The following is a 13286-nucleotide window of genomic DNA, read 5'->3' as shown; positions in this document are numbered from 1 at the left end:
CCAGTAGGTTTGCGCAAATGGTCGCCATATAAATTAAAGACAGAAACACGTAGATTCTAGTTTGTTGAGACGTTTCGAATCTTCCATTGAAATCCTTGACTACCTCCGGAATTTACTTGGAATCGGCTCTATAGGTGGTGATGGTTAGCCCTGCGCAACAAACTGCACTGCTTTGGCAATCCTGTTTGAGGTCTGGAGAGAACATGAGAGAACTGCAATATCTGCTCCCTATTACGGTAGTTTGCGTTTTTGGCCGCGATCTCCAGTTAGACTCCGTGGTCGCTTGCGAAGTACGGGGATGCAAAAGCTTAATCAACATCTCAGGGTGACACAGGTGGTTACAACCTGTGATAATAACGTTTTGTGATGGTGTTAGTTGTAACGTGTTTTACATCCTTGTCCGTAATCAGTCACAAGTTTTATGATGAATGGGTTGGAGACTGTGCGAACGGTGTAACTGGTGGATAGCCACTACTAATTGTTCTCCATTCTTTCTTTCCTTTCAATACAACTCTTGAATGCAGATCCTGCTCTTCTGTATTTTTGTTACAATCCCTACCGACAGGAATATAATTCCGAACCAGTAACTTCACTTTTTCTGATAATGCAAGTGCCACGCACCCAGACCTTGTGCTGAATTCAACCTTGAGTGGATATCGAATGAGTGGTAAAATTCCCTAGTGTGATTTACTTACACGGGGGATAATACCGTCCGTCGAGCTCTCAAGTGTGTGAGACCACAAATACATATTCCCAGCTTGGCGACATTAGTCATTTCGCAAAATGCTTCATCTTCCACAATGTCTGCTAGGTACGTGGGTAAGGGGGAATGCACAGCAACTTGGTTCATATATTTAGATAGGGCGCACGACGTAATGCTTCCGAGCCGAAGAGAGTAGTCTTTCTTCGCGACTGACCAAGCATATGCCTACACAGTTGACGCTTGCACCGGCAGACATCATTCGCAGTGTGCTCAAGCACAGTGGACTTCATAATGTTTGGACGCAGTTTACCTGACACAGGCGCTGACCAATCTTCTCTTGTGCTTCACTTCAAGCAAGTTGCCCGTAACAGACAAGTTAGCCACAAACTGCTGCAATCCAAACTTTTTTAGGTGGGCTGTAATGAATTAACTGGCAGAGTTTCCAGGACAGAAAAGCTCAGTAGACTTGGGCTATCAAGACCATACATCTTGTGCGTCCTCTGGACGTTCCACCCATTAAGAGGGCAGTTGTCGTATGGGCGCCATAAAATCAAAGGGGACAGTCATTCTTCAAATTTAGGGATTAAATCCCCATGGACGGAAGACGAAAAGAAATCTCATGGGCCTACTTTCAGTAAGCTAGTTTGCACGTCACCAATACTGATATATGAATCATTCGAAATGGTAAGCACCGTGTACTCTGTACGCCTAAATATTTTGGCATCTATGCCGTATTTAAATAAATGGCCATAACCGTTTTTTCCCACACAGAACCTTAAGGCGAATGGTTGTGTGTTGTGTGCGAATGAGGAATAAGCAATGTTCTCCATCATAATTGTAGCCACTGGTGTTTATCCACCTGCTGCGAAAGATGCACCGACAATTTCATTATTAATACCCGGAGGTGACGCAGTCAGTAGTAAGCCAGAAATTATGAAATGCAAGTTATGTATCTAATGAAACTAAACCGGGGCCTTGGCAGTGTCCACATCCAATGAACGGTTTAAATAGCATTTAACTGCGGAGAATAAAACCAGTTAAAACCGGAGCAATAACGGCAACATCTTAACGTCTGTTTGCCAAACTCTAATGGTTTCGACGAAGACGGACGATGACAAAGGTCAACTCAGGCAACGCTAAACTGATGCTAGTAAAAAACTTTCTGCGCCAAATACACCAGGAAATGGGTTGCTGTAAATTTCCATCACTTACCACCCAAAGATGTTTCCATGCTACCCACAAGAAGGCCCGATGTGGACCTTCAATCAGCCGGGACCTAATTTTTAATGCTCCTACAATTGAGAGTTCGGCCGATCAAAAAGAATAGCGCCGGAAGAAGCGAGATCACGGCTAGGCAATTTCAGCCACTGAAAATAATGATTCGGTGCCTAAAGTACACCCAGAATACGCTTTAAACAGCTTTCAGTGAAAGTTCTGCACTACAGTCAAATGCTAAATCTGTTTAAAAGTTTCATCTGTTGAAGCTACTTTCAGGAAGTCTTGGATTCCTCTCTGTTTGTAAAGACCCTTGATCCAGTAGATAGCGACGGCGGTGTGACAAGTGTGAAAGATAGGAGCCTTGGCTGAAGGACGGTGACAAAGTGCACATTAGGAAAGGTACACCTTAGGAAAGAAGGAAACAAGGAAGAAGCACATAGTATAATTTGTTAGCGTAGCTAACAGCCATCACTAATTCAAAAAAATGAAACTCAAGTTAATAATGATCTCATTTAGCTTAAATATACTGTGTAGAAAAAGACAGTAGGCGTTACTATCAAAACTATGAAACAATTAAACTTCGTACGAAAGCTCATCTGGACTGTGATCTTTCGCATAATCCGAGGGGTTTTATCATTATATGCAGTCACCTGCCAGGTTACGGAAAGAGAAGGCATGAACATTGGAAAGAGTTCCCGACAATATCTAGAAAGAAATGTGGTAAGGAAAGTTTCATCGTATGTGAGTTGAGTTGTTCATAATTGTCCCCTTAGATAGCCTCCAATGATTAGCAGTATTTTACCAGGAATATTTATGGGGGCCCGCATTGCTTCCAACAGCGCTACGTAGATCTTTTTCGTTTCTACTTATAAATTGACCAGATCAGACAAGCCACAGCCACGACTGTTGCGGGTGCTGGCATAGGTTTGCACGGAAACACTACCTTTGTTCTTCAGGTGCTTTCTAGTTGGAGGGACTTGCCCCAAACGCGGGATGAGAACCAAAAATAACCCCTTCCTCAGGAATACTGGACCATATGAGGAAACGATGTTTTACCCAGTAGGTCTGAACAGCCCTTTGGGGCAAAAATAATACTTCGTAAAGCGGTTACTCAATGGATTCCGGAAAGCCGTTCGTCAACCCGTGTGCTCCTTTGCTTCGTGAAAACAAGTGCTTCTCCGCAGAGTGCGGCGCTAGAACAACAACACATCAGATGTTTTACACCAGGAACTTGACTGATGCCGGCTTCTTCATTCATTCAGCGCATCCAGTTCAGGTGATCGATGTTATCTGTAGCACAATAAACCGGCCATCTCTACGGGCAGACACAGCTTCCTCCATAGACGAATGCCTTGCGGCCTGATGTGTAATTGCGAGTAATGGGTGAAAACTTGCAAGCTGAGGGTTTGTATTAATCGGACATCATGTCATCTGCATAATATGCAGCCGCCATTAAAACGGCACCGGGAAACTTCTTCCGTTAGAACAAAGTGACTACCAATAACCATCGTTAAATATGCATTCCTTGATACTGTGCGTCTGTCCAACTCGACGTCCGGGAATGAGCTCCGTTCCACACGCCAGGTACATTGAGGAAAATGGAACAATGGCAAAATTCATTAAGCAGAGAAATGTTAAAGGAACTCCATAGAACTGGAAAGAACTGGCCTCAGAATGGAAATCCTGAAACTGTTCTAGTTTTGAGAAGTGACGCATACACGGGACAGAATTTCGGAAAAACTTGTGGATATTTCATAGCTCACATTCTCTTAAAATTCAAGTCTGCAGCGAACAGTTACGCTTTGTTTTCTGTGCTGTCCGGTGGTATGCAAGTTCCACAGAATGGAAAATGTACACATTATACATTAGTATCCTCTAAACCTGTTTGATAAAATACAATTCCTTTTCATCATCCGTTAGTAGCTATGGTTTCAAGTTTGCTTCTAGTTGCAGCAGTCTACTACCCGTTATACGCCTAAACAAGTTTGCACCAGAGCGCCTGATGGCGCCGGTTATGCATGCCCGTTAAAAGTATCTTGTAGCCGCGTCCATGCCATCCACGATTCCTTTAACTGAAGCGAACTGGAACGATCGCAAGGCAGCTAACATTGATTTATGATGAGTACGCTGCAGTTGGACAGTTGGCGGGCTGGAATTTCTTTAACCTTAAAAAAGGACTTTTGTTACCTGTTTTTCTGTGTTTTCTCTTCAGGCGCTTCTGTGGACACTTTGAGGGAATAGTTTGGCCTAAAGTTCAACTTGGTGGCTCTCGGAAAATCATCGCTGATTTTGAGCAACTAGGCTTGCAAGTTTGTGGCGTTTGTAAAAATGAAATCCGTACATAAGTTGCAGGCCTAAGGTCCAAGCAAACGTAGACATAGACCACTGAACCGCCGAGGGGCCTAACTTTTAAGACGATAGCTCATGTTATTAAAATGAAGCTCTGAGCCCTGTCAGCCCTGATAAACAGCGTATAAACCCATTCACATGAACGTTAATTATTTTCCCATTGCTATTTAAAAAACACCTGTTGAAAGTGACAGCGTGACAGCCCTAATATGTTGAGCATTTGACACCAGTGCAACAGTGTACACTTATGATAAGGCATGCCAGTGGTATGTAATTTTCTTTTTATTCTGCCTTGATATAATAGGAGGTGGGATTTGTTACAGAATTTTTGGAATCGCTTTGCGGCATTCGTTACGATTGCGTGTTGAAAGTGACAGCGTGACAGCCCTAATATGTTGAGCATTTGACACCAGTGCAACAGTGTACACTTATGATAAGGCATGCCAGTGGTATGTAATTTTCTTTTTATTCTGCCTTGATATAATAGGAGGTGGGATTTGTTACAGAATTTTTGGAATCGCTTTGCGGCATTCGTTTACGATTGCGTGATAGTCAATGAATATCCAGGAAAGTTCAAGAAGACGTGTTCACGAGGAAGATCTATATTCGTTTTTTTAAACAAGGTGCATACGAGAGTTTTTCTTTCGTGTTCAATAATAATGTTTTCTAATAAACAACTCATCGGTGAATGGCTTTCCTTATCTCACCAACAGTTGCACCGTCAAAAATCTCCTTTACCTTATGACTGGTTTGTGATGTTTTCACAAAATACAAAATACGAAATGTTTGAAGCTACAGGAGGATATACTGTTTGAAAGTTATTTTCAGTTGGCCCCATTTCGACGTAGTACTTAAATTTAACTTCAAATGAATGGTCAGGTTTACTTTTTATTACGAAAATGTAATGTTGTAATGGTGATTAGGTGACACTATTGTGAATAGAACGATCGTGTGACATCTGTTAGAACGAAGATGGAATGGATGAAATAAGGAGTTTCACAAGGCCAATTGTGGGTAAATAGCGCAAAACACCTGGTAAGAAATTAGTGCTTCCTTAGAGCACATGGCTTCCGAGTGATCAGGCTGTGGATTGGTAACGTATGTCAGCATGGGTATGATAAAACGTATCCATGTGGAAATCCAACAAACATTGCGAGAATGGGACTTATCAGAATAGTTGATCGGCGCAAGGCGCAAATAGTATCAGAGGTAGAGGAAAGGATATGACGCTAATGACGCCTTCCGAGTTGGAGGTCGTACTTTATACAAAATAGTTTTTGGAATCATTTCTGCAGTCATGAGAGAATGTTAATTCTGGTGGATAGATCGTGCGGTGCAAAAGCCCCCTATGGCGATATCCAAAGACTAAGAGACAACACATGCTAAGCTCATTCTGAGGGAGGATGGCGCTTAGCAAGAAAAAACTGGCAGCAGCCCCGATAAAGTACGTGCGTACGTACGTACGGTATCGTACACCCAGGTGGTACTCGTTGCCTCCATTGAAACTAGTGAGATAGGTTCGGGAGCGTATGATTTTCCCCACAAAAGTCTCTGTGCGGAAGATTTGTACAACCATGGACCCTCTGCACTTACCTATAGTCAGTCGATGGTTGTATGATCAGTGAAGTTGGTCGGACTGTAAGTTTATTGGTCGGAGGCGTTTCCGAACGGCTAAAGAATTTATGTTGCTAGTCTTTGGCCATTGAAATCTTTTTACTCCATGGTTGTCCGAATAGGAATGAGTATTGCCGCGTTGGTCAGTGAAGCAGTGGAAGTAGAAGCTGCCGAGAAGGCAAGCACGATGGCTAGTCGTTGAACCAGCTGGTGCGGGCGATAAACGGTAAGGTAGACAGGGAGATGAAGTAGGTTTAGTTCAGCTAAAGGATCAAATCAGAAAGTCTCTACATTTTAACGTGTGCGGAGTTATTGTGAAGAAGGACGGTAGACAGATAACGATCGATTGCACAAGAGCCTTTAAGATTATGGATAGGAACTTTAGTCTAAATGGAATCTACCGCATGAACTGAACAGAAAGATAAGAGCGTGATACACCAGTCGGCTAAAATAAAAAATTGTGCACAGCAAACACAGACAAATGACGCCAGTCGTGACCGCTGGCATTCAGAGAATAACAAAGTCACTACATTTTATATGTAAATGATTGCTTCATATAACAAGAGGAAGGATCGCGTGTTTTGTGTCTGGCTGACGAAGTGGGCTTGGAGTTGTGCAATCCCAATTAAGACGAAGGTGGTGAACCGTGCACGTCAATGTTAGCTGTGCGTCTGACAGATTATCTTCAGACTGCCCCATGCGTTTTTATAGATCAGAGGAAAGAACAGCGATCCTTTGTTTGCATTTCCTGGCTTTGTTAGGAAAATACTGATAGGGACAAGTTGAAACCAGATACAGAATAACTACAGCGGTGCTCTTTTATGGATTTCCTGGATCAGAATTAGCAGTCAAGAAACGTCACCACATCATTTGTTGGAGATAAATGCTTCTCAGCATTTCGTAGAAGAAGTTGCTCTGGGTTCCCATACATTTCTTGGTCTTTATTGAAACAGCGAAAATTACTTCATTTGAAGTCGTCTGTTAGTCATTTTCGCAAACTACTAAAAATACCTCTGTTGCCACATTTAACAATCTGATATCTCCAGCCCAGCACGGATTTCTCCCAAACCGCTGTTGCGTGACAAACATGCTCCTGTTTATGGACAGCTTAACCCAAGCCAGGGACGAAAAACTCATCGGATGCCATATTTTTCGACTTCTCAAAAGCATTTGATAGGGTCCCACACGTCCCGCTGCTCCACAAACTCGAGTCTTACGGGATTCAAGGGAAAATCCTTCGCTGGATCAAGGCGTTCCTATCAGACAGATCATTCCGAGTGAGAATAGGCTCGACCTACTCCTCTCCAGCGCCGGTCTCCATTGGAGTTCCTCAAGGCTCCGTCTTGGGACCACTCCTGTTTCTGATCTACGTCAACGACCTCCCAGACGTTCTTGCGAGTCCATGTTTACTTTTTGCGGACGACTTGAAATCCTGGAGTTCCAATGCCAGTGCCCTCCAAATGGATGTAGACGCTGCCAAGCAGTGGTTGTTGGACTGGCACCTTCCTCTGAATGATGAAAAGTGCGTATATGTGTCGTTTGGAGGGGATTCAGTGAATGCCTTTGTCATGCATGGTGAAAAGGGACCAGAAAACATCATGAGGATAGATGCCAAAAAAGATTTAGGCATCTGGGTCTCCTCAAACTTGTCCTTCGCACTACACCATGAGAAATCGGCCCAAAAGGCATTCGCCGTTTTACGGATGATCCGACGTACCTTCTCCCGTATTACTCGCATGGACTTCCAAATACTCTATGGGGCCTACGTCAGACCGCTCCTGGAGTACGCCAACCAAGTTGTCTACTCAGGACGCACGAAAGACTTTACCCTCATTGAGCGTGTCCAGCGGGCCGCCACTAGACTGGTTGCCGGCCTCAAATCCGTGGACTACGAAACGCGTCTCGCGATGCTTGATCTCTTTCCGCTGGAGTACCGTCGCCTCCGAGGGGACTCAATTCTTACTTATGCCCTGTTTGAACAAAGCTTGGCAAACAGGTTTTTCACCGGTGACCCAGCAAATACACGGCGGGAACATAGTAAGAAAATTTTTAAAGTTCAGAGTACACACATTCATTAGACACAATGTTTTCTCATTCCGGGTAGTAGCTGCGTGGAATGACCTTTCTCCGACGGTTGTCCACGCTCCTTCTAGAACCCGGTTTAAAGCACTATTAGACACTTATTTATCCGAATACTCGCGCTGGCAAGCATACTGCTGAGAACATGAAGAGCACTGCTACACCCTTTTTTCACTAGTGCCTTTCAGGTGAACGACGGCCACTGACCGGCAAGAACAAAACCGACCCGGGAAAATTGGGCAAAAGCCTCGATCCTGCGTATCAGTCCGTGAATCCGTGAACTATGGCAAGGTACTGTTTATCTCCGATGACCTTGTCCGTTAAAAGGCAAACTACATTTGGTGTGGCCAGATTTCTGATATCAAACGAATGTGCTAAATTTCGGAATGGTAACTTATTGGCCATCGCGGGTTTCTCAAACTGCCGTCCGAGGGCCTTTTAATCGCAGTGCTGTCTGCAAAAGGGAGTCACTCCGATTTACCCAGTTTATCGTCTGCAATACTGAAACCGTGCCCCTGTACTGTAAATTTCTATCGGGCTTAAAACGCCGGGTACCATGACTTAAGCCAACTTGCTGTCACGACTAGCATATTCTAAACTCAAAATACGCATTACGGTGGGACCATATGCTTACGCTCTATTGGAGCAAAATGCAACCATTTCAGGGACTTTGGACATAGCCTATGGTGCTTTTGGTGCATAACACTTAGCATGGAAATTAAATCAATTCTACTGGGTACACTTGTCGCCCACCCGAGATGTCACAAAATTTCGGCAGTTCTTTTGGCTGTCTTCCTGAAGCTGAACAATATATGGTTTCGAGAAACTTATGGGTGTGCCTCCAAACTGTTTCGATTATCGGTGGAGGTTTCACAACAAGGTCACGGACCTATGGGTTTTCCCCTACATCCATCGGTCACTCCCTCACTGATGGCCAGAAGTAATCGCTGCAAAGGAGAACGGTCCTTTCGAATAGCGATTAACGCCTTTCCACACTATTTTCTGGCCAAAGTTTTCTAGCTAAAGCACAATAATACACAAAAGTGTCGCTTGGCGTAACAACAGACCATGTCATTGTTCAGGTTCACCCACGGGATTGCAGACCAAGCTCTCCACATAGACCTTGGAGCATGGATAATACCCTGACCGTCTTCCTTGTTGATGTACATCCATTCCTTAAGGAAAGACCGCCAAATTTCCCATTATGTCCCCCCATTGATAAGCACAGTTCCATAATGATCCACTCCTCCTTCTGTTCACCGCTTGAACAATGCAGCCATGTCTGGCTTAAGCAAATGCAGATTGATGGGGATATAACGAGGGACCTCAATCGGGAATGGCGCAATGTAGTCTATTTGAGGAGATTTAGCCGTCAGAGCCTGTCCCATCTTATGTGCTGATATCCGCATGAACGACCAAAAATAAGTGACGCTCTTTGAAACAAAACTTGAGGCAACCTCTTCGTGTTCCCTTAGTCACTTGAAGTGTCCCTTTCTCTAGTGGTTCGACTCAAGCCACACAGAAACCCGTATCAAGATACCGGATCCGGTATACGCGACCCGTTGGCTACAGGGGCTCAGAGCAATTGATAAAGCATCCTGACGCCTATTCACCCTTCTATATTGAGTTGTATATCCAAAACTGGTCTTCTGATAAAAACCGAATATTTCTGATGTCTTGCCTCCTTCCAGAGTGCACTATTTGTATATAATCGTGCACTAATTTTCTTGATAGCATGCACTTGTGAGTATACTTTCAAAAACAGATTCCATTATTCCTGATCCACCCTCCCAAGCGCCACAGGTAGTGAGGCACACATATTCCCACCATTCCAGTCATCACATGAATCTGAATCCTTGACACAAAAAGATCGTGGTCCAGGTGTTTTGGCTTGCTTCCTTCTCCCACACTTCCTGGAGGTACAACAGTAGCTGAATCTACGGTGTATACTGTACCTATTGAACCTGTTGGTTTCACAGTAACACGTTCCCGCGAACTTTTGTGCTCTTATTTCCCCTACAACCATTCCGAACTCGGCGAGACGTTCAAGCCCAATTTTGAACTGAACCGGTATTCTTGTAGTAACTTAAGGTCACGTCAACAACCCAACGCGGCGTTGCGTAATTTGACGCTTCTCGGTAATTTGGTAGATGGTGCAATCTGGGGACTCTCTTCGTACGCATCCCAGTGCTCCTCCCTTGGAGACACAAGGATTTACGGTAGTGGGTTTCCTAAGGCCTCGGTACCGCACCGTTCTGCGTTGTCATAGAAAGAGACCGCATTTACTGCGATTTTCAGGCAACCTAAGCCTGTTGAGTTGCTTCGCAATCTCACTATGCATCGCTGCCTGCATGTACAAATGGGTTGATGAAATTTGTGACAGTGTACCGGTGAATGAAGATGTAAATCACAAGTGGTCTGCCAAAGATCGCCTCAGCCTCGCAAAAGTGAAAGCCATCCTTGAGCAACGTGGTGTTTTTGCCGAGCAACCAGTGGAACGTGATGAGCTGTATGCTTTGCTGACGGTCACCGGTAAGTGGAAAATATTTGACTTCCCGATGGAGTTTCGTTTCAATCGTCGTGTATGTATCCATTCATGAATCGCCATGTTTCGAGTGGAAGAACGGCACTAAAGTGTTCAATCGCCGCATTGTGACAACAACTTCGAGGTTGTATGACTCGATATCCGAGTCTGTTTGAATGATTATTTCAGGTTTTCTCAACTATCTGTCTGTAGCGGATCCTCCTGATGGTTTGGGAAGATTGGTGTGAAATTAGGAAGCTTTACAGGATGATTCAGTTAGTGGTTATTGGCCATAGCAGAGTTTATAACCGGAGAACTCACGCCGCCTTGATGTGTTCGCTTCGGCGGGCCGAAATCCGCGCATTTCCGCACCAGAAAATGGAATACCTTAACCGAAAGTGGGGGTCAGCGGCGCGTTCTCGGAACCGAGACGCCATTGGTGCTGTCCATGAATAGGCTGGTTCTGTTTTCAGACTGATTACAAACACGCGAACTCACCACCAGATTTCTCCCACAGGAGTTGCCTCTTATTCGCAAGCGATGTAAAGCTACGGAGGGAAGTAGGCTCCATCAAAGACGGTTTTAAAACGGGTCTCAACAAGGGTACAATTTCGTTCGAGAATTTAACATGCCCATTAGTGCTGAGAAAACTGGGCTAATTCTAGTGTGCCGGTTGTATGGAACTAGCGACTACAGTATCTTGGGGAGACTATTCCAATTGTGCTGGGGATATGAGAAGAGACGAACTTACCGTGGTGTGACAGTTTGCGCACCTCATTGAGCGACTTTGGGGGTTGTCCCCACGATAGTCACAGAGTCTCTTGTACCAGGTTGTCAATGGTTAGAGTTCTGACGAACATAATCTATTGGTTCTCCAGGTTGGGCGTTGGAGTATGTGGCGGCAATGTTGGTGCTTCTGCATCTCCAAGCAACCACTCCCGCCTTATAGTTAAATTTTGAGTCAAAGGCTTTAGATGAGGACCATATTCGTCTCTCTGTCTAGGCGTGGACATTCTGATAGTATCCCATCCCAAGTACAACCATTATACCAACGTCTAACAATAAACGGATGCCTAACCGTCCGTTGTGAGGTGCCCTCGCCTTACTCGCTGCATACAGCAGGGCGGATAAACGAAAACAGGATATTGCTGACGCCTCTCTTCTTCCTCTTTCAAATACTCCCTTTCTCAACCCCAATAATAAATCCCTTGTAGACCGAACACTTAGGACTGATAACTTTGTTCCTCTTACATCGGTTTCGCATGCTACATCTGAGCCTCATCCGGCGCTGACATCCTCAGGCATCTCGAAATCAGTATTCAAGACTCGACTCTGGCCGTCTTCAATGTCGGCACTCTGAAGCAAGCAGGTCAACAAGCTGCCAGTCCCGCCACACTGGACTCGCTTGGCATTAATGTGTGCCGTTTATCTGAAACAAGAATTGAAGATGCAAACACTGTGGTTGATCTAACCGCCCCATCACTCTCCACTCTCTTCCGGCTGCGCACCTCTGGCGATCCGGAGGCTGTTGCGATAGGCTATGCGGGTTTCTAAGTCACCGGGCGGAAGTATCCTTGCTTGACTAGATACCCTTTGGCGTGCGCGATTTGTCTGGCAACATCCTTTAAGGGGTCACAAGCGAGAAGTTCAACAATGTCTGTTTATCGTGTCTAACTACGCCTCAACTGACTGTAGCTCCGACGTCGTCAAAGGCACGTTTGACAACTCCCTGAATGCCCTGTTGCGGTGAGCTAAAAGCTCAGATATGGTTGTGGTCGCCAGAGATCTGGATGCACAAGTGGACAAGCTTTACGTATTTGAGACAATTAGGAGGACGACATGCATTGGATCAGGTACGTGCGGACAATGGTGAACGATTGCTTCAGTTATGTGCTGACTGCAGGCTGTTTTTATGCCGTGCTTACTTCCAAAATGGCCGAAGTTTTCAGGCTATATGTTGTCCTCCAATGGCATGCCACAAACGCAAGTCGGTCACATTGCCAGTTACTGACGGCGTGGATCCATAGCTGATTGCCGTTCGTTTTGGAACATATTTTTGGATTCTAACCACGCGTTCGTCCGGAGTTGCTTCTCCCTTCGTTTTCCAGGGCCTCGTAAGATGCAGGAAAATAGCCTGGCAACAAAAAGACTGGTTGTTACGACTAGGATATCGATTCTGATTGAGCGCGAGAATAAGAATGAATAGCTTTTTACTTGTCTAAGAGTAGACGTACATAAGCTGAAAATGAAGGCGAAAACATGGTTAATACAAAACGATAATGTGAGCACAAAGAATATTCATGACATTCACCCTGGCTGTTGGATTGTGTGTAGAGAGGGATAAATTACGTACAGGTATTGGATGAATGCTTGTAAAAATCTAATGAGTAATAATGAGTGTGGTTAGGCTTCTCGATTTCTTAAAATGTACGCTGCCGTGTACGCTGCTGGAGCCTGGCTAAATCAGCGATGCTAGGGTCATATGTATCTGGAGATGCAGGTGCATTGCCCGGGCATGGGGGTGAGACTGAAGTATGATCGATATTATCTCCAATGTTATTGAGCGGAGGCGTGTGCAAGTCAGATAGAGGGGGTGCATGAACACCATTGTCTTCATTATATGAGGTACGCGTGAAATCGTTGACATGTGTGCGATCACCACAATAAGTGAGATGACGGACGGATACAGTGCTTTCTTTCCCGCCGGGAAAACGAACACGGGCGTAATGTGGATTGCACTTTATAAGTTGGACTTCCTCAACGACGGGCTCATACTTTGAGGCACGGTCAAATCTCTTC

The 13286-nt window shown here is 44.8% G+C and overlaps 1 protein-coding gene across 1 annotated transcript in view; it reads left to right on the top strand.

Annotated features, from left to right (window-relative positions):
* Nucleotides 1-800: 800 nt before the first annotated feature.
* Nucleotides 801-13286, top strand: part of T265_01405 (hypothetical protein) — a gene marked incomplete at both ends in the record, with an annotated part of 29813 nt that continues 17327 nt past the window's right edge. Inside the window, 5 exons of the mRNA XM_009165431.1 lie at nt 801-811; nt 4134-4230; nt 7003-7921; nt 8152-8231; nt 10114-10495. Of these exons, the coding sequence (XP_009163695.1) occupies nt 801-811; nt 4134-4230; nt 7003-7921; nt 8152-8231; nt 10114-10495 (1489 nt within the window). The remainder of the gene's footprint in view (nt 812-4133; nt 4231-7002; nt 7922-8151; nt 8232-10113; nt 10496-13286) is intronic.

The sequence above is a fragment of the Opisthorchis viverrini genome (genome assembly GCF_000715545.1).
Source record: "Opisthorchis viverrini unplaced genomic scaffold opera_v5_15, whole genome shotgun sequence".
Taxonomy (NCBI): Eukaryota; Metazoa; Platyhelminthes; class Trematoda; order Opisthorchiida; family Opisthorchiidae; genus Opisthorchis; species Opisthorchis viverrini.
This window is presented reverse-complemented; position numbering and strand designations above follow the sequence as displayed.